This window comes from Mercenaria mercenaria, chromosome 10 (genome assembly GCF_021730395.1).
Source record: "Mercenaria mercenaria strain notata chromosome 10, MADL_Memer_1, whole genome shotgun sequence".
Lineage (NCBI taxonomy): Eukaryota > Metazoa > Mollusca > Bivalvia > Venerida > Veneridae > Mercenaria > Mercenaria mercenaria.
The window spans coordinates 39,427,232-39,448,677 of NC_069370.1; the positions used below are offsets into that span (position 1 = coordinate 39,427,232).

At 37.5% G+C, this 21,446-nt stretch overlaps 3 protein-coding genes across 7 annotated transcripts in view; all 3 read left to right on the top strand.

The window, feature by feature from the left end:
• LOC123561849 (POU domain, class 2, transcription factor 3L-like) overlaps positions 1-7,942 on the top strand; it is a 32,380-nt gene extending 24,438 nt beyond the window's left edge. For all 3 annotated transcript variants that reach the window (XM_045354499.2, XM_045354500.2, XM_053552842.1), the window contains 5 exons: positions 1,196-1,399; positions 2,484-2,642; positions 5,130-5,381; positions 6,514-6,583; positions 7,133-7,942. In XM_045354499.2, coding sequence (XP_045210434.2) covers positions 1,196-1,399; positions 2,484-2,642; positions 5,130-5,381; positions 6,514-6,583; positions 7,133-7,887 — 1,440 coding nt within the window. In that variant the 3' untranslated portion in view covers positions 7,888-7,942. The remainder of the gene's footprint in view (positions 1-1,195; positions 1,400-2,483; positions 2,643-5,129; positions 5,382-6,513; positions 6,584-7,132) is intronic.
• Positions 7,943-8,089: 147 nt separating this feature from the next.
• LOC128559890 (POU domain, class 2, transcription factor 1-like) lies at positions 8,090-9,963 on the top strand. The gene has a single exon (XM_053552847.1). The coding sequence runs from the start codon at positions 9,261-9,263 to the stop codon at positions 9,906-9,908; it is 648 nt and encodes a 215-aa protein (XP_053408822.1). The 5' UTR covers positions 8,090-9,260; the 3' UTR covers positions 9,909-9,963.
• Positions 9,964-20,501: 10,538 nt separating this feature from the next.
• The window catches only part of LOC123560383 (uncharacterized), a 28,363-nt gene continuing 27,418 nt past the window's right edge, over positions 20,502-21,446 (top strand). The window contains exon 1 of one of the 3 annotated variants that reach the window (XM_053552850.1): positions 20,502-21,008. In XM_053552850.1, coding sequence (XP_053408825.1) covers positions 20,954-21,008 — 55 coding nt within the window. In that variant the 5' untranslated portion in view covers positions 20,502-20,953. The remainder of the gene's footprint in view (positions 21,009-21,446) is intronic. The other 2 variants (XM_053552851.1, XM_053552849.1) reach the window with 2 other exon arrangements.

A 21,446-nucleotide genomic window follows, 5' to 3' on the forward strand; every position in this document is an offset into this window, starting at 1 on the left:
TTGCAAAATGGTCAAAATTCCATATTTTTAATAAAAATATAAAAGAGAATCACTCTTTTTCGTGTGATTAAATAATTTTGAATGTTTGAGTACGAATGCCAATGGTACATACTAATTAGGGGCAAGCGAGAGTTTGTTGCGAATAATGTCATCAATATGCGAGCAAAAATGGTAGCGTCCATGGTGATTATTTAATGAAGAACTAGAAATGTGTCCATGGGACACAGATGCCTCACTACATGACATTAAAATGACAATTTTTCCAGGTCAGGGGCCAGAACTCCTACAATACTGAATGAATCTGGATGCGAAACCCAGGTGCACAACTGCAATGCTGACCAACATTCCTGAAACTTGGTGACTCTAAGGTCAAATACTTTTGGAGTACGCACGACACACATTAAAATGACCCATTTTTAACTAAGTCAGTGGTATAACTCCTACACACTGAATGAATCCGGACGCGAAACCCCAGGTGCACAACTGCATATGCTGACCTACATTCCTGTAAACTTGGTGATTCTAGGTCAAATACTTTTGGAGCTATGCGCGAAACAACATTAAAATGACCAATTTTTTACTAAGTCAGGGGCCATAGCTCCTACATGACTGGATGAATCGGGACGCGAAACCCCAGGTGCACAACTGCACATGCTGACCAACATTCCTGTAAACTTTGGTGACTGTAGGTCAAATACTTTTGGAGCTATGCGCGACACAACATTAAAATGACCAATTTTTTACTAAGTCAGGGGCCATAACTCCTACATGACTGGATCAATCCGGACGCGAAACCCCAGGTGCACAACTACACATGCTGACCAACATTCCTGTAAAGTTTTGTGACTCTACGTCAAATACTTTCAGAGCTACGCACGACACAACATTTTCGGACGGACGGACAGACAAGAGCAAATCTATATGCCCCCCCCCCCCCCCAAAGTGGTGGGGGCATAAAAATTTGGAAAGGTGCCTTGAAAATTCAAATTTTACCTTGAAAGTCCTTTAATTTTGGTGCTAGAAATCTGTATGAACGATGTAATAGATACTTGATTTGTCTTATTTTACTGCAGCCTTGTAGTTGTTACGACATGCCGCAAATCTATTACAGGGCCATGAAGAAAATACAGGTTTACGTTGTAGTATTTGTTGACATAGCTTATGATGTATTACCAGGATCCATTTTCCTCTGTAGATTCCAGCAGTATCAAGTCCGCTACAGGGTAACATTCAGTTATCAACAGCCGATCTGCAGCAGTTGCAGCAACAAATCCAGCTACAAATTCAACAACAACAACAGTTGCAGCAGCTACAACAACAGCAGCAGCAGCTTCAGCAGCAACAACAGCAAACAGCACAGTCACAGGCTGTTACAGCTCTGCAAACTCTGCAACAACAGGTATCTGGGCTTAATCAAAACTTTATCCATCGGTTTTACTGTCCATAGGCTAAATGAAATCTGCGCTACTAAACAAAATGTCACTGAATCTGGCAGAAATGGTCCAGCCCATCCACTTCGCTCAGTAGGGAGAGCACAGATCTACAGATTGTTGGCTTGTAAGTTTGATCCCCAGAGGAGGCATATGTTCTCGGTAACAGTTTGATAAAAGACATTGTGTCTGAAATAATTCGTCCTCCACCTCTGATTCATTTGGGAAAGTTGGCAGTTACTCGTCATGCTTGCAGAGAACAGGGTTTGTACTGCTACAGAATCCAAGAACACTGGTTAGGGTAACTGCCCAACATTACATAATTGAAATACTGTTGAAATATGGCATAAAACATTAAACAAACCAACAAACAAAGAAAGAAATGGTCAAAAATTAAAAAAAACACACACAAAATCAATGGTTGTAAAGTGTATTCCTGTAAATATTTGTCAGTATATAATGTGTAGATGAAGAAAAAAAACATGCAGTGAAAGCTTCACTACTTGATAATTTTGTGCAACCTGTTACCCGTCCACTTTTCTTTATCATATGTTTTCCATTAATTAATGAAAATGTGCAGAAACATTCAATAAGAAAAGAACACAGTCTTCTGTCATATTGGTGATGTGAACTAGATTTCAGTTGGACAGCTAATTCAGTGGATAACGTTTTCGCGGCAGTTAAATAAAGTCTTAAGAAAAATTGATCATTGGACAGCATAATTAGCCAGGGTATAAAATTCTGTAAAATAAAATCCACAGATCTATTTGCATGTCATTTATTAAATGAACACTCTGTCTTGTTCTCAATTAAAGTTTGCCATTGTGGCAAAGTGGGTTTTAATCATTTGACTGTAAGTGCTACAGGTTCAATCCTCATCCACTAGCAGTCAAAATCTTCCATGTGAGGAGCAAACCTGCCCTACTGAAAGTCATTTGTTCTGCTAAGGTACAGGTTTATTATGAAAAGTAGACACATTATTTAATATTGCTTACATGCAGTTGACCATTGTTAATATATTTGTCATTTTCCTGTTAATATTTTGATTACCAGGCAGTAGCTCAGTCACAGAGTCAAGCCCAGGCCAGTACAGCTTCTATTCAGGCTGCCCAGCTTCCCACAGTAGCCGGCATGCAACAGATACTGTTGGTAAATCCATCACAGTTAACAACACTTCAACCACAGTTCATGATACAGCCTGCAGCAGGTGTGGTAAGTATTTGCAACATTTACTGGAGTCAAGGTCATTCTTTATCATAAAAAGGTTGATGCTTTCAACACTCTCCATGTGTAAGAATTTGCCCTCGTCTCCTAAGAATTGATTGATCTGTTCACAAAAATGTACACAGTTTTGACATCAAAATTTGGGTTTTAGACGTTTTTGTTTGAACATACATTTAAAGATGACTAATGTTTCCATATCCTGAATCTGGATAACTTGTATGTTGACTTGATATAAATAGTGAACCGGTAATCCTACACTTAAATGTATCCACAGAAATATGCAATATTAACCTCTCTGTTGACTATTTATAACTTGTAGCCCACCCACTTAGCTCAGTAGGGAGAGCGCCGATCTACGGATCACCAGGTCTCGAGTTCTATCCCTTGATATTTGTCTGTGACAATTTGATAAAAGACATTGCATCTAAAATCAATCGTCCTCCACCTCTGATTCATGTGGGGAAGTTGGCAGATTGTGGAGAACAGGTTTGTACTGGTACAGAATCCAGGAACACTGGTTAGGTTAACTGCCTGCCATTAGTACGGTTACATTACTGAAATACTGTTGAAAAACGGTGTTAAACACAAAACAAACAAACAATTTATAACTTGTAATTTGTTTTTGCCAGAATGGATATTTCAGGGGGTATAGATTCATGGATTTGGACCTTTGAACAAATAATGTATGGCAGTTTTACAGCTTTGTTGGGGTTAGATATTGTGGATTGACTCAACTACGAAATCCATGCAAACAGATTAGACCCCTGTGAAAATGAATGATTTTCCAGTACAATGTATTGGGATATGTATTTGTTAAATGTGTCAGAGTCAAAAGTTTCACTCATTCCTTGTAATATAAGATTTGATTAAGATATTTGGGCCTCTATCCCCAAATTTAGATTATTTGTGCCTTTAGCTTTTGGTAAAAGCCAGCTTCAGATGCTAAATTCTTAGATGCTAGATTTTTCATGTGAGAAAGCCATCTAGCTGGCTTGCTTCACATAGCTGGAATAAGACTATAGAGTGAGATTTTGATGACAGAGATACTATACTGTTCTGCAAAAATTTTCGAAGTACCGTATTTTACCTAAGTCTTGGGACACCCTAAATCTTGGGACACCCTTAAAATCTGGAAAAATAATTATTTTTCTTGTCCCTAATTTTTCGGACATGTATTTTCTCAGCATATTTTTCGTCCCTAAGTGTTGGGACTATGGTTGTTACTGATTCAAGATGTAAGTCAAATACCGTTATTATACATTGTATGGTGTTGTATCGATCAAAATGTCAAATAATTATAAGAACCAAAGACTATTTTTTTGAACATTTTCTTGTCGTGTTTTTACTTGATATTCTTTTGACAGTAAAGTGTTTTTTTACCATACCAGTTAAGTGTTGTATATTTTTTTTTACTGCAGCCAGGACGTCCGTTTTCCATTAGTTAGTTATTTTTAATTACCACTGACTGGAACTTACCCGCGAATCGTACAGCTATCAAAACGCCGTGCCGGTAATTTTCCATTCCACGAGCACGTGCGACCTATCGTAAGGTCTAACTTACAACGCCGTTACTTTTGTTTATTGACACGTATACAAAAAACGCGCAGTACACATTCATTTTTTGATTTTATCGCTTCAGATTTTCAACATAGATTGAGAAGTAATATAATTTGAATTCTATAATGATTTTAAAAAGGTATCGACAGAAATGTAGGCAAAATTCTATAAAAACGGTCGGATTTTCATAAAATTACTTGCAAAATTTTAAACAGCGCGATCCTAAATACTTATTTCTTTCTAAAAGTAAATAAATGATGCAAACTATAGGCATAAAATCCAGACTTTTGACCAGAAAGTGCAAAAAACAGAATAGAAAAATTTTAAATAATGAAAAAGCGGCAGCAATTTAAAAATATATTCATGAGGAGAAACATAAAGAGGGTAACCTTATGTTCAGGCATATACACATTCTGTGATGACAGAGAATCCCATCTTTGTAGTTTATTCTACTGTGAAATTTTTTAATTTCTTGGGTATCGATTTTCGTGGTTTTGGCAAAAACGGCTGTGGGGTTTTGGGTTTTTGTATGTGTGGATAGCAAATTTGAAGATAAAATGAATGGGTATTTTTTGTGTTTGTTGAGATTTAAATCTGTGGATTGACTGAACCATGAAATCAAAAAAAATATGTCCCCCAAGGACATTATTAAAATGTTTGTGGTAACGTGACCCAAAATTTTTTGTTTAATTTTTTTGTGTGTGCATATAATCATATAGGGGAAGAAATTCCATCTGTCTGTCCAGGAAAAAAAAGTTGGGTAGCAAAAAAGTTGGTTACCACAAACAAATATTTTTTTAATGATAGCCCAAGGAATATTGATGATTTCACAGTATATTGAAACCTAGGGGAAAGTGAAAATTCTTTAAATGATCAATATATTTGATGGTAAATTGTCATGTATTATTAATATTACAGGGTGGTTTCCTGTTACCCGGCTTAGCCACAGCAGTTCCGGCATCGTTGACCCAACCTGCGACCCCTATGAAGCTTACCACGGTCCAGTCATTGGCTAGCACACCGGTCACTCCTACACAGCTCATCTCTACCTCGGCAGCACAGGCATTGAATGTGGGAGACAATGTTACAAAAACAGAGAGTCACAATCCAGTGTCGACAGAACTGAATACAGATATATCTACATCAGGGTTGCCTCCACTCTTAGCTCCGGTATGTTCTCCAAAACTACTAGTACAATACTGACTGTGTTTCTGTTTACTGTTACACATATTTTTGTGGGCTTATAAATAAAATTTGATGATGTCGGAAAAAACAGCTATTTCTATGAATTCTTGAAGTACGATAAATGTGGTTTAATGAGCGGCAATCAGTGTCATATACTGGTTATTTTTACCACTGTTACAAGTGGAGGAGTGAGTATCCCCTAGAGAAATAGGTTGTATTATGTAAGGTTCTTTAACCTATAGTACAGAGTATTCTGAGTGGATATTTTCATCCAACACTAGTTATCTAATGCTGTGAATGTACTAACTTGTGTCCCTCCACTGTCCCTTTATAAATTAATTTAATTACATTTTAACACCTCCCTTACGATAATGTTCACTAGACCTGTCAACCATTTACTTTCCCACCTGATGACATCATTTTTATTTAGCGCCACTGTTATGGTCTGGTACATAATTCCAAATTTGCAGTTGTCAGAATACAGTAATAGACTAAATGGTTCAGATAGTGTAAAAATAAATCTGCCATGTCAGTAGAGTTGTTGTAAGAAGGAAAATTCAAATTCCAGCCTTGGATTGGGGTTAGTCCAGAACTTAGATTTTGGACAAAATCTCGACCTCAGTTCAGATTTGGGGGGCCTCTATGGCCAAATAGTTATGGTTGATGACTTTGAATCACTTGCCCTTCACCACTGTGGGTTCAGAACCTTGCTTAGGGTGGACAATTCTTTTATGTGAGGAAGCCCATCTAGCTGGCTAACTGAAGGTTGGTGGTTCAAACCATGTGTCCACCCATGCCTGAAATAATCATAATGCAGGAGGCCACCTTGGGTCTTCCTCCACTACTAAAAGCTGGAAAGTTGCTGTATGATCTATATTTCAAAGCTAAGATTTCTTCAGACGTATGGTACACTCACTTTTAAATCTGTATTCAGGTGAAATCTAAAGCTTTTCTTTCCAGATTAATTAAATGTTGATCCATAATTGAAACATTGGTAAACTAAATAGTGCCTTAAAAGAAACTTGTGGCACTTTGAATTGGTCAGTGAAAAGTCAAGGAATTTTATTTATCCTTGTTGATGGCAACCCTAACAATTTTGTCTTTTTATTGTTTATAGGAAGAAAACATTGACTTAGAGGAGTTGGAACAGTTTGCAAAATCATTTAAAAGAAGGAGAATAGAACTTGGTAAGTTAGATTAACTTTAAGAATAACATAGATACTGGAAGATATTCATTGAAGTGAAGTGAATAACTATAATGTAGCAATCAGTCTACAAGTAGAAACCACTTTTCTCACTTGATGAATAAAAGTAGAGCTGGAATTGCATTTGAAACCATCTGAACAGTGAAAAAATGAATATTTTACTTCTTTCATTCTGAGATATTTTTTCCTGTATAGATATACCCACTAAGCCCATTTAAACTTATTTTGTCTTTTGGTCACCAGGTTTTTCACTTTAGAGGGCTTCCACTTTAATTTGAAATTTGTAAATTACAATTTCAGAATGAAGATAGAATCTGAAAATACTTCATATAACAACTATAAAACATTTTAAAGTAATAGCACTTACCAATCAGTGATCTAAATTTCTTCTTTCAAATTAATATATTACCAAACATGTGAGTGTATTTGTTACAATGAAAAAATGAGTGTAATTGTATTAGTAAAAATATTTTGTTTTTGTTTGAAAAAATTGATATCATAAACCAAAACATTGTTTCATAATTCCCCCAGGTTTCACTCAGGGAGATGTTGGACTAGCCATGGGCAAGTTATACGGAAATGACTTCAGTCAGACAACAATATCACGATTTGAAGCTTTAAATCTCAGTTTTAAAAATATGTGCAAATTAAAACCATTGCTAAGTAAATGGTTAGAGGACGCTAACACAGTGAGCTCTAGCCAAGCACCGGAAGCTGACGGCGACAGTGATCCCATGACGCCGGAATCTATTGCCAGGCGGCGGAAAAAACGAACAAGCATAGAGACAACAATACGTGTTACTTTAGAAAAAAGTTTTCTGAACAATCCCAAACCAAATGGGGAAGAAATTTCTATATTAGCAGAAAGTTTACATATGGAAAAGGAAGTTATACGCGTGTGGTTTTGTAACAGACGACAAAAAGAAAAACGCATTAATCCGTCAACATCGTTTTCACAAATGCAAATGATAAGTCAGTTTAATGTTGCTACGGCCAACGGGACTTCTTCGTCAGTGTCAGGATCGGCAACATCCGGATCAGTTTCATCATCAACGGTAACATTAACAGGAATTCCTGCTCAAGGATTACTTCCAATGTCAACTGCCAACTCACCAACTAAAGGATCAAATTTATTGACTATTACCCCATCAAATTTATCTAATGTTCTTACTGTGCTGCCATCTAGTGTGGAACAGAAATCAGGTTCATTAACTCTTCCTACATCCGTGCCAGGACAAAGTGTTCTTGTGACTAATATAAATGGCCAGACTCTCCTGAAATCGTAACCTTTATTCTGAGACAGTTGACTATGTATTTAAAAATAAAAGAATTTTTAGCATATTGGCTGTATAAAGTTCATTTATCAGGGTATGTTGTTAGCTTACCTGAGCACTTGTGCTCAAGTGAGCTTACGTGATCACTCTATGTTCGTGGTTGTCAGCATTTTGCTTCAAATGACATATTCTACTAAACCACTTTGTAGCCAGTATCAACCAGACTCTATAGCCTAGTGGTAGAGCATCCGCTTCGAGTGCTGGAGGTCGTTGGTTCGATCCCCGGCTGCGTCATACCAAAGACGTGAAAAATAGTACCAGCAGCTCCCTTGCTTGACGCTCGGCATTAAAAGGGAAACTGACTTCTTTTCTCTCATACCCTCGTGTTGATGGATTCCATCAGGAATGAGGTGTCAAGAGTGATTAATATAAGTTGTAGAACTTGCTTCACAATTGGCCGAAAATATATTTGTATAAACTAACCATACTTCAAAGGAATGTTCTTTGGATCATCCCCATTTAAAAGGTGTTCAAAGCAAACGTCTTATTGCCATATTGCAACAGAAGGAAAAACTTTAAAAATCGTATTGTTAACCATTAGCATATATTTACTTAATGTCACAGAAATGTCCTTTGGATCACCTTCTACCAAGTTCGCTTAAGCCACTGCATTTGGTAGAAAACAAAATGACAGCCATGATCGGTGCTGGTTTTTAGCCCACCATCATCAGATGGTGGGCTATTCAAATCACTCTGCGTCCGTGGTCCGACGTCCGTCCTTCCGTTAACAATTTCTCGTTATCGCATCTCTTCAGAAACTACCAGGGGGATTTTGACCAAACTTTGTCAGAATGATGTATTGGTACCCTAGCTGTGTCCCCCTGAAAATCAGACTGGTTCAACAATTCTTTAGTGAGTTATGGCCCTTTGTTTATTTCTATAATTTACATAGATTTATATAGGGAAAAACTTGAAAATCTTCTTGTCCAAAACCACAGAGCCTAGAGCTTTGATATTTGGTATGAAGCATCATCTAGTGGTCCTCTACCAAAAGGATTCAAATTATTTCCCTGGGGTCTAATATGGCCCCACCCCGGGGGTCACATGGTTTATATAGACTTGCATAGGGAAAAACTTTGAAAAACCTCTTATTCAAAAACACAGGGCCTAGGGCTTTGATATTTTGTATGCGGCATTATCTAGTGGTCTTCTACTAAGATTGTTCAAATTATTCCCCTAGGGTCAAATATGGCCCCGCCTCGGGGGTCACATTGTTTACATAGACTTATATAGGGAAAAACTTTGAAGTGGGCAAGTTATACGGAAATGACTTCAGTCAGACAACAATATCACGATTTGAAGCTTTAAATCTCAGTTTTAAAAATATGTGCAAATTAAAACCATTGCTAAGTAAATGGTTAGAGGACGCTAACACAGTGAGCTGTAGCCAAGCACCGGAAGCTGACGGCGACAGTGATCCCATGACGCCGGAATCTATTGCCAGGCGGCGGAAGAAACGAACAAGCATAGAGACAACAATACGTGTTACTCTTGAAAAAAGTTTTTTGAACAATCCCAAACCAAATGGGGAAGAAATTTCTATATTAGCAGAAAGTTTACATATGGAAAAGGAAGTTATACGCGTGTGGTTTTGTAACAGACGACAAAAAGAAAAACGCATTAATCCGTCAACATCGTTTTCACAAATGCAAATGATAAGTCAGTTTAATGTTGCTACCGCCAATGGTACTTCTTCATCAGTGTCGGGATCGGCAACATCCGGGTCAGTTTCATCATCAACGGTAACACTAACAGGAATTCCTGCTCAAGGATTACTTCCAATGTCAACTGCCAACTCACCAACTAAAGGATCAAATTTATTGACTTTTACCCCATCAAATTTATCTAATGTTCTTACTGTGCTGCCATCTAGTGTGGAACAGAAATCAGGTTCATTATCTCTTCCTACATCCGTGCCAGGACAAAGTGTTCTTGTGACTAATATAAATGGCCAGACTCTCCTGAAATCGTAACCTTTATTCTGAGACAGTTGACTATGTATTTAAAAATAAAAGAATTTTTAGCATATTGGCTGTATAAAGTTCATTTGTCAGGGTATGTTGTTAGCTTACCTGAGCACTTGTGCTCAAGTGAGCTTACGTGATCACTCTATGTTCGTGGTTGTCAGCATTTTGCTTCAAATGACATATTCTACTTAACCACTTTGTAGCCAGTATCAACCAGACTCTATAGCCTAGTGGTAGAGCATCCGCTTCAAGTGCTGGAGGTCGTGGGTTCGATCCCCGGCCGCGTCATACCAAAGACGTGAAAAATAGTACCAGCAGCTCCCTTGCTTGACACTCGGCATTAAAAGGGAAACTGACTTCTTTTCTCTCATACCCTCGTGTTGATGGATTCCATCAGGAATGAGGTGTCGAGAGTGATTAATATAAGTTGTAGAACTTGCTTCACAATTGGCCTAAAATAAATTGGTATAAACTAACCGTACTTCAAAGGAATGTTCTTTGGATCATCCCCATTTAAAGGTGTTCAAAGCAAACGTATTATTGCCATATTGCAACAGAAGGAAAAACTTTTAAAAATCGTATTGTTAACCATTAGCATATATTTACTTAATGTCACAGAAATGTCGTTTGGATCACCTTGTACCAAGTTAGCTCAAGCCACTGCATTTGGTAGAAAACAAAATGACAGCCAGGATCGGTGCTGGTTTTCATTATATAACGTTATAAAAGAAAACTTACTTAACGTTGGATATCTTAAACATATAACTTAAGCTCCAGCTATTTTCCAACAAACATCTGTTAAAAGAAAACAAGCATGTAGCAGCTGTACAAGTGACATAATATGGCATAAGTAAGGTAGCTCTGCACGTTTGAAAACCTGGAAGTTATAATAAAATGTCGTTTATCTGGAAAACGGAGAAAAGCCCCAATCCGGCTACGGAAGCATAAATCAAACCACAAATAACACCAACATTTGTGTTAATTGATAAATTTAGCAACATTTCAGTCCTTCTAAAGATTAAGTATATGACCAAAATACGATAAAAAATTACAAATTGGGTCATAAAATCCACTTAATTTCAGTGGATCTCTCTTTAATCATGAGCAAATATCTAAAAAAATAAGCATATAGACAACAAGAGGGCCATGATGGCCCTATATCGCTCACCTGAGTACCATTGCTCTTAATGATAAGATAAAGTTTTGACATAGATCACATAGGCATACACTTTAAATATCATCAGGATAAATATTTTCTTGTAACAGTCCCTTTTGACCTATGGGTTACATACTAGTCAGGGCCAATCTCCATACCAAGTTTGAGGGTCCTAGGCTCAAATACTGCATTTTTGTACTAGCATGACTATTCCTTACCCTGCAAGACTTAAATAACATTTAAAACCAATCTCATTAATATTCATTTACATAAAATAAGGGAGGTAATTTGTCATAAATTCAGTCAAAAGTTATCTACCCTGATTGTCTGAGTCTATCTGATGGCATAAATGACATTTCAAATCAGTATCTTCATTGGTTACTGAGATACACCATTTTAATTATATCCCCACAAAACGAAGTTTGGGGAGGGGGGGGAGGGTATATAGGATTGAGCTTGGCGGTCGGTCGGTCCGTTGGTTTTCATGGTTTCCGGATGATAACTGTTGAAAGGCTTGACCGATTAAATAATTTTTGGTACACAGGTGCAACATCAGAAAATACAGGTCAAGTTCGAATTTGGGGTCTGTAGGTCAAAGGTCAACCTTCACAGTGACTCGGAACAGTAAAACGGTTTCCGGATGATAACTCATGAAAGGCTAGACTGATTCAAATAATTTTTTGTACACAGGTGTAACATCATAAAATACAGGTCAAGTTCGACTTTGAGGTCTGTAGGTCAAAGGTCAACCTCCACAGTGACTCGGAACAGTTAAATGATTTCCAGATGATAACTTGAGAACGCTTGGGCCTAGGATCATAAATTTTAGTACACAGGTGTAACATTATGAAATACAGGTCAAGTTCTACTTTGAGGTCAGTAGGTCAAAGGTCAAGGTCACAGTGACTTGGAACAGTTAAACGGTTTCCGGATGATAACTTTAGAACGCTTGGGTCTAGGATCATAAATTTTTGTACACAGGTGTAACATGATTGAATACAGGTCACATTCGACTTTGAGGCTAGTAGGTCAAAGGTCAAGGTCACAATAATACGAAACAGTTAAACAGTTTCCGGATGATAACTTGAGAATGCTTGGGCCTAGGGTCATGAAAATTGATAGGGATGTTGGTTAGCACCAGCAGATGAACCCTATTGATTTTGAGGTCAAAGATTAAGGTCACAGCGACTCGGAAGATTTAAACTGTTTTCGGACAATAACTTCAGACAAGGACTAGGATCACGAAACTTGATAGGGAGGTTGGTCATGACCAGCAGATGACCTTTAATGATTTTGAGTTCCAAAGGTCAGAGTGACCTGGAACATTTAAACCTTTTTCGGACAATAACTTGAGAACGCTTGGGCCCCAAGGATCTTGAAACTTCATAGGGAGGTTGATCATGACCAGCAGATGACCTCTATTGATTTTGAGGTCAGTAGGTCAAAGGTCAAGTAAGTTCAGCTTTGACATTGGCTTAGTTCTGTGACAAGGCCATATTGTGGGGGTATAATTCGTCACTCCTGTGACAACTCTAGTTTGAAACAAAGGGAGGTAATTTGACATAAAATCAGTCCATAGTTATCTACCCTGATTGTCTCAGTCCAACTTATGACAATAATGAAATTTCAAATGAGTCCTATAAACACTGAGATAAATCCATTTTTATTAAAATCAGGGGAAGTAATCATGCATTGGTATATGCAAGTAGAAGATACAGAGTACAAACCTTTACAACAGTATATTAGAAAAGTAAGTTAAAGTAGAAATTTCTTACCATGGAAGACATAAATAACATTTCAAACCAATCTCATTAGAAGCTGCTAGGTATATTCATTTACATAAAAAATAAAGGGAGGTAACTTGTCATGAATTTCAGTCAATATGTATCTTCACTGATTGTCCAAGTCAACCTGATGGCATAAATGAAATTTCAGATCAGTATCTTCATTAGTTACGGAGATATACCCATTTTAATTTGAAATAAAGGGAGGTAATTTGACATAAAATCAGTCCATAGTTATCTAACCTGATTGTCTGAGTCCAACTAATGACAATAATGAATTTTCAAATGAGTCCTTTAAGTACTTAGTGATATAAATCCATTTTGATTAAAATCAGGGCAGGTAATCAGATATAAAATAACTCCAGAACCTATGAGTGGATCTGACAGATTCTTCATGGAATCCAAGATTTATTGTTGTTGAAGATATTTTGCAAGTTTGTATCAAATCAAACCATAAATGAAGTCTCTATATGACTGCAAAAGCCAAAATAGCAAATTTTGGATCTTTAAGGGGCCATAACTCTGGAATCCATGATGGGATCTGGCCAGTTTTCGAAAGGAACCGAGATATTATGCCAATACATGTTGTATGCAAGTTTGATTAAAGTTGATTGCAAAATGTTGTCTCTATCGTGTTCACAAGCAAAAAATAGCAATTTTTGGCCCATAACTGAAACCCATGATGGGATCTGGCCAGTTTTCGAAAGGAACCGAGATATTATGCCAATACAAGTTGTGTGCAAGTTTTATTAAAGTTGATTGCAAAATGTGGTCTTTATCATGTTCACAAACCAAAAATGGCAAATTTTGGCCCTTTTAGGGGCCATAACTCTAGAACCCATGATGGAATTTGGCCAGTTTTCGAAAGGAACCGAGATATTATGCCAATACAAGTTGTGTGCAAGTTTGATTAAAATTGATGTCAAAATGTGGTCTCTATCATGTTCACAAGCCAAAAATAGCAAATTTTGGCCCTTTAAGGGGCCATAACTCTGGAACCCATGATGGGATCTGGCCAGTTTTCGAAAGGAACCGAGATATGCCCATACAAGTTGAGTGCAAGTTTGATTAAAATCAAATACAAAATGTGGTCTCTATCGTGTTCACAAGGAAATTGTGGACGGATGGACGAAGGGTGATTACAAAAGCTCACCCTGTCACCATGTGACAGGTGAGCTAAAAATGATAGACATATACATTTTATTTAACAAAAAAGGACAATATATCAATTTACAACTGTGAGGAAATTCATCAGAATCAACTTTGAAGACATTTTTCTGTGCGTGAAAATATCAAAATTGTGCTTTTCTGGTAGACTTCCTTTGCAAAAATGTGATTGAGGTACATATTTTTCAGGTACATGTTTTTCCAATCAGTCTAGCAAACAATTAGACACATGGCCCTATCATTGTTCTCTGTGGAATATTCTTAGTATATTTCATGTTTGGGGCGTGGGCAGTGTTGCATTTTCCATTACTGCTCATGAACAGACTCAATCAAACCGAGTCTGCAATTTTTACTGTTTGCATTGTTCTCGGTGCTTCCGAGGGATCTACTTTTCAGATTATATTTACTTCACAACAGCGGGTGTTAAGTGCTGTGTGGCGGCCGTAAAAAGTCGCCCCGACTTCATCTCAGTGTTGTTATATTTTCTGGTCCTTCGGGATCATTGATTTCAACTCATTTAGATTTGAAGATTGAATACTGCTTAAGCCGGTGCTAGGGGGCGTGGGCAGTGTTGCATTTTCCATTACTGCTCATGAACAGACTCAATCAAACCGAGTCGTCTGCAATTTTCACTGTTTGCATTGTTCTCGGTGCTTCCGAGTGATCTACTTTTCAGATTATATTTACTTCACAACAGCGGGTGTTAAGTGCTGTGTGGCGGCCGTAAAAAGTCGCCCCGACTTCATCTCAGTGTTGTTATATTTTCTGGTCCTTCGGGATCATTGATTTCAACTCATTTAGATTTGAAGATTGAATACTGCTTAAGCCGGTGCTAGGGGGCGTGGGCAGTGTTGCATTTTCCATTACTGCTCATGAACAGACTCAATCAAACCGAGTCTGCAATTTTCACTGTTTGCATTGTTCTCGGTGCTTCCGAGGGATCTACTTTTCAGATTATATTGAATAGTTGCAGTTTAATTAAATTCTACAAAGAATGTTGTAAAGCGACATGTATCACATAACATAAATGCAAGGTAATACATATAAATGCAGCACATAATATATATTTTTATAGCATACAATTTTAACCTTGTATCACAAATATTAGTCTCACTGAAATGAAAGACTATTACTGTAAGACATAAAACCATATGCCAACTATAGTAAATATTAAATTTGCAACAGAGGCTGTACTTGAGGCAAAAGGGAAAATATAACAGTGAATGTACTAAGAAAGCATAAGCATGCAGGACAACAGCACAGTAAAGCAGGTATCAGCTAAATGAAAATACAAACATGCAACTCAAAAGAGGAGCGTAAACAAGCAAGGAGAGAGCATAAAACAAGCAAGGAGATGGCATAAAACAAGCAAGGAGAGAGCATAAAACAAGCAAGGAGATGGCATACAACAAGCAAGGAGATAGCATAAAACAAGCAAGGAGATAGCATAAACAAGCAAGTAGGTAGCACAAAACAAGCAAGCAGGTAGCATTTAAAAGGAAACAAGCAAGCAGGTGGCATAAAACAAGCGAGCAAGTAGCATAAAACAAGCAAGCAGATAACATAAAACAAGCAAGCAGATAGCATTAAAAAGCAAACAGGTAACATAAAACAAGCAAGCAGGTGGGATTAAACAAGCAAGCAGGTAGCATAAAACAAGCAAGCAGGTAGCGTAGAACAAGCAAGCAGGTAGCGTAGAACAAGCAAGCAGGTAGCGTAGAACAAGCAAGCAGGTAGCATAAAACAAGCAAGCAGGTAGCGTAGAACAAGCAAGCAGGTAGCGTAGAACAAGCAAGCAGGTAGCGTAGAACAAGCAAGCAGGTAGCGTAGAACAAGCAAGCAGGTAGCGTAAAACAAGCAAGAAGGTAGCGTAGAACAAGCAAGCAGGTAGCGTAGAACAAGCAAGCAGGTAGCGTAGAACAAGCAAGCAGGTAGCATAAAACAAGCAAGCAGGTAGCGTAGAACAAGCAAGCAGGTAGCATTAAACAAGAAAGCTAGTAGCATAAAACAAGCAAGCAGGTAGCGTAGAACAAGCAAGCAGGTAGCGTAGAACAAGCAAGCAGGTAGCGTAGAACAAGCAAGCAGGAAGCATTAAACAAGAAAGCTAGTAGCATAGAACAAGCAGGGCAAAAGTAATCACATAAACAGAACACATTTTGCATTTGAGGTTTGTCTAGGTGCAGTCAGCCTGACAGAGTATTTATGCTATTTTATGGTGCACAGGCCATTTGGCAAGCTGTTCCACATCTTGACAAATTCCTTCAGTACCTTGTTGTGCTAACTTTTGGTACTTCTAAATATGCTCATACTTGCGTCCAATGTGGTTCTGGGACAATCTGTGTATGAAAAGAATTGTAACAACTGCCTTACCCTTGCATGATCGTAAGAGGCGACTAATAGGGTCTTAACACTTGGTTTTGCAGTAACTCTGTGATTCCAGCAGGTATGCAAATTTTGATTCCATACCTCATGTTTTTATTTCGATGTAAATGAGATGTGGAACCAAAATTTGTAGTCCTGTTTGGCGCCATATAACCTATACTGTGTTGGTGCGCCGTAAAACCCAAATAAATAAATGCTCATACCTGCCGTCATAAGTTGATGCTTTAATGGTTGCCAGAGACTGTTAGTATACAGTTGATAAATTAGTAAACAAAGGTCACACTGGCAAGGGTTTTTCATCAGTTTAAATGTGAATTGGTATGGTTTTATAAGATAAGATATGCTCCCACCTAGCATGGAACAAAAATCATGTTCTCCAGTACGAAGAAGATTTTTACCTTTGCCTGTTACAGCTGTTGTCCAAGGAGTTAGTTTGTATATTGCTACAATTCCATATTTACATTTGTTATATCTGAATAGTTCGTAGCATATAATCCAGCTAAAGTGTTTGCAAAGTTTTTACTGCATTTAAAAGAAAAATCTAATTTAAGAAATGATGTGCGCCACTGTAGGTGTTACTGTCCCTTCTCCCTATTTATATCCTACATAAAGCAAATTTGTTGAAACTATCGTCAGTCTTTGTGTATATCAATTTATCTTCTAAACTGTCTTAGTGTTTATACCATACAATTATAATTTTAATAGTTAAAAATTGTCTTTCCTTGTTTTCATTACAACCATTTTTTTAGCGTTTAGATGGACATTTTTTGGCATCAACATTTACCAAATTATATAAAGGGAGCATTGTTTTAGGAAATAAAATTAAACACTGAACGAATATAAATAATTCTGCAAAAGAGTGGCATCTGCTTGCCATGCCTTTTGTTGTTAATAATACCATACATGTACGAAAAAATTACTTGTCTTCCTTTTGATGCAGGCCATTATATCCGAGTTCTAGGATTGCACTGAAATAAGCCAAGTGTAATGTTGGTGATTTATTCCTGGTGGCTACCATTTGCTTAACAAAAAGGAAAACTTTTGGTAAGTCGATGTACATGCTTGTATCCTTTTTATACGCACAAAGGGATGGATTATTTGATGGTACAGACTGTATGTACGTCAGCAATTTCGTTCCTGCTCAAAATCTTGCGAATCCTTTGACCTCTGACCCTTAAACTTGATATGAACATTACTCCTAGGCAGTGTATATTAATTATATTGTATTATATCAGGTCAATCGGTCAAAAATGCCAGAGTGACTGTTAGTACAAACTCTGTTTCTGTTCAATGTCTTGAGAACACTCTCAGTATTCTACCATCCTCAAACTTGGCAGGCACATTGCACATGAGCACCGGAAGACCCTTACTGATTTTTAGGTAAGTGGATCAAACGTCAAGGTTACAGTGATTTCAATACAAAACAATTTCTGCTGTGGCTGTTAGTACAGACCTACTGCTCAATATTTTTAGAATAACTTGACCTATGACCCTGCTCATGGGCACTGAATGAGCCTAGAATATTAGTTAAGTTGGTCTTAAGATCATTGACCGTAAGTTAACATTTACCGTTGACCCCTCTTGATTTTGAAGCATCTTAGGCAATAGCGTAGTGTCTGTCATCAGTAGACGGCCCCTGTGTTTTCTGGGGTCAGTAGGTCAAAGTTCAAGGTCTCAGTGACCCCCTCAATAACTGAAGAAAGCTTTGATCTACAATTGTCAAACTTCAAAGGATAGTTGCCGGTGGTCAGAAAATGACTCTTATTGTTTTGAGGACCATTAGGTCAAAGGTCAAAGTCTCAGCGATATCTATAATGAAGACGGTTTCCGCTTGATAATTATTGAATGCTTTGGCCGACAGTCGTCAAACTTTATAGGATGATTACTTCTTGTCAGATGTCCCTTATTTTTGGGTCAGTAGGACAAAGTTTAAGTTCAAACTGACCTTGATAATGATAAGATTTGAACTTTGAGCTCAATTTGTGTCTTTGACCTTTGACCTATAGACCGGGTTTATGTGCTCTGCACACCGTCACATCGCCACCTGCCTACGTGCCAAGTTTGAAGTCAATATCTTGCATGGTTATTTAGTTATGCTCCGGGCACAAAATTTGATGGAGAGTTTTTGACCTTTAAGCTCAATTTGTGACCTTGACCTTAAACCTACAGAGCCGAATCAAGCGCTCGGCACATCGTCATATCGCCATGTACGTATATATGTATATATAAATCAAAGCCTTTAATGGTTATAAAGTTATTATGTCCCTTTCTGTGCTCAGCAGCATCTGTATTTCCATTTTTGTGTATCCAGTCAAAAAATAATCCCTAACACTGGAATAAATGATTTCTGTCATTGTTTACTTTTGTTTGCGTCTTCGCCACAAAGGTGATAACACGACAGCAACGATGCGAAGGCGATAACACGATGGTGATGACACGACAGTACGATAGCACGATGGTGATGAAGCAAAAGCACGACGAAGAAGACGCGAAGTAATATCGCGTCTTCGTCATTTTGCTGTCATAGCATCTCTCCATCACCATCGTGTCATCGTAGTATCGCGTCTTCGTCATCGTACCTTCACGTCTTCGTCATCGTGCCTTCACTCCATCGCCATCGTGATATCGTACTCTCGTGTCATCAACATCGTTTCATCGTGTTGTCGTATCTTCGTTCGTACACGAGGCGACAGCGATAGCACGATGGTCCTAATGGGACACCGTAACTAACTGAATAAGAATTGAGATAACCTGAAGACCGCCATCACTTCATGACACAAAAGCTTCTATCGGCATCAAAACTGTTACATTCTCGTCATGCAATCGTGACACTTCAGATATTTAACATGTTACACATCTGACATTTTGTTGAAATATTGTCAGTCTTAAAATGTTGTAAAATAAAAGACTGCGACTTTATTTCGATGGAATTCATGCGCTAACTTAAAAGAACCGGTTACTTACTTTGAAAGTTTAATGTGATGAAATACCATTTCTGCAAAAATAAAGAAGATTTTTTCAACCTTTGAGAAGATAAAAAGATAATAAGTCCAAGAAATAAACACAGTTAATCAAAATAAATCATTTTCGGTGATCGCGAAAGCCATCAAGTTTTAACCATATATAGTATCGTCCCTTTGGCTTATGCCGTAGAAAAAAAAACAACAATATAGTATTTACTTATTGTAAAATAAGATAAATGACAAATGTGACAAATCAGTTCTTTTAGGCTTGAATGGAGGCCATAAAAATTATAAGTAAGAAAATATGTTCTGCCATCAATGCAAGATAAACTGTTTAAATCTGAAGTGATATAACTATATTCTATTAACACAGATTGAATATCCAATGCATTATTGTTAATTGCTGTTTACTTGCAAAAGAATGCAGTAACATGACAAACAACATTTATAATAAGTAGGGGTACAAGGTGGTTATAATAAGCTGTAATGTAATAAAATACGGCATCCAAACATTAATTTTTTTTGTTCAACAATGTCTCCACTTAAACTTTAATTAGTGCCTTCTATGATTGATGCCGAGATGTTATCGTCTAGTTGCGCATGAATAAAAGGATTATAATTAAACTAATTGGCACTGCCAAAGTTTCTACCCAATCGAAAGACTTTTTTCAAATTCCTAGTCAACAATCTACGGTGGCATAGAGGGGACATAGGAAATATTTTATTTATCACGTGCGCACGTGTTAGCTACCAGGTGCGAACGTGTTGATTAACACGTGCCCACGTGATAACTATCACGTTCGCACGTGTTAGATATCACGTTCGCTCGTGTTAGCTAACACGTGCGAACGTGAAAACTACCAACGAAACTAATCGAGATATCAGCCTTTTTTCTAAAAACAAGAAGCACTTACTTTATAAATTACAGGTAACTACTAAGTAACACTTCCCTATAACCGACTTCCATTTGAAAAATTGCTTTCTCGTTTTCTCATTTGTCAGCTAACGTGCGCATGTGTTAGCTATCACGTGCGAACGTGATATTTATCACTTGCGCACGTGTTGATAACCACGCACGCACATGGTAGGTAACACGTGCGCACGTGATGCTAACACGTGCGCACGTGATAAATAAAATATTTCCTATGTCCGCGCTATGCCACCATAATGAACAGACCAATATCAACAATATATTAATTCAGCTATCATATTACCTTTGCTGCCGATCCTATTCGAATGAACCCCCGAAATGAAAAAAAAATCATTTGTTAAATGTTTTCAGTGTCAATTTTAGTTTAATGAAGTGTTTCTTTTTCCATGTAAGCATATGACATGTCTTCTTGATTTATTTACGAAAGATCATAGATATCTTGCTTTGACATCTTATCGATATTGACTGTCAACTTACTTCAGACCCCAAATTAAAAAAAAAATATCATAGAATCGCGTATTTTTCATTCTAGGAAGACCGTCGTTGCTAAGCGGCAGCAACTACGTTTGTTTTGTTTGCGGATTTAGTCGAAGACAACAGGTAGCAAAAGCAAGACGCTTACGGAGATTCTATAAAGAAACAGTGCGGGAGAGATTGTGTTTAGCATTATGGAATTAACGAAGAATCTATTGCAATTTGCTGTGCTGTCGTTTGCCGCATTAGGTGAGTAAACTTAGAGAGTGTAGATCTACTGATCACGGGGTTATGAGTTCAATTCCCCGGGTGGGGTGTACGTTCTTCGTGATGGTTTGATGATAGACATCGTGTCAGAGGTCATTTCGTCCTCTACCTCTGAATTATGTAGAGAAGCGGAAAACCGGTTAGAACTGGTACAGAATCCAGGAACACTATTATAGTTAGATTAACTGTCTGCCGTTACATGACTTAAATACTGCAGTAATCCCAAAAACAAACAAACAAAAACTTCTTATGTAAAATGCATATCCATAATTTGTCATTTAGTTTGCCGGGGTAATATCACTCACCACACCATGAAGATTTGATTGCAGAATAACATACATGTCAAACTGTACATAACCTACACGTCAAACTAAGAATCACCTATGACAATATTTTATTAAACATCATACCTTTGAATCC

Excerpts from the sequence above, each read along its gene's own strand:
- LOC128559890 (XM_053552847.1), top strand. The coding sequence starts at position 9,261 with ATGTGCAAATTAAAACCATTGCTAAGTAAATGGTTAGAGGACGCTAAC.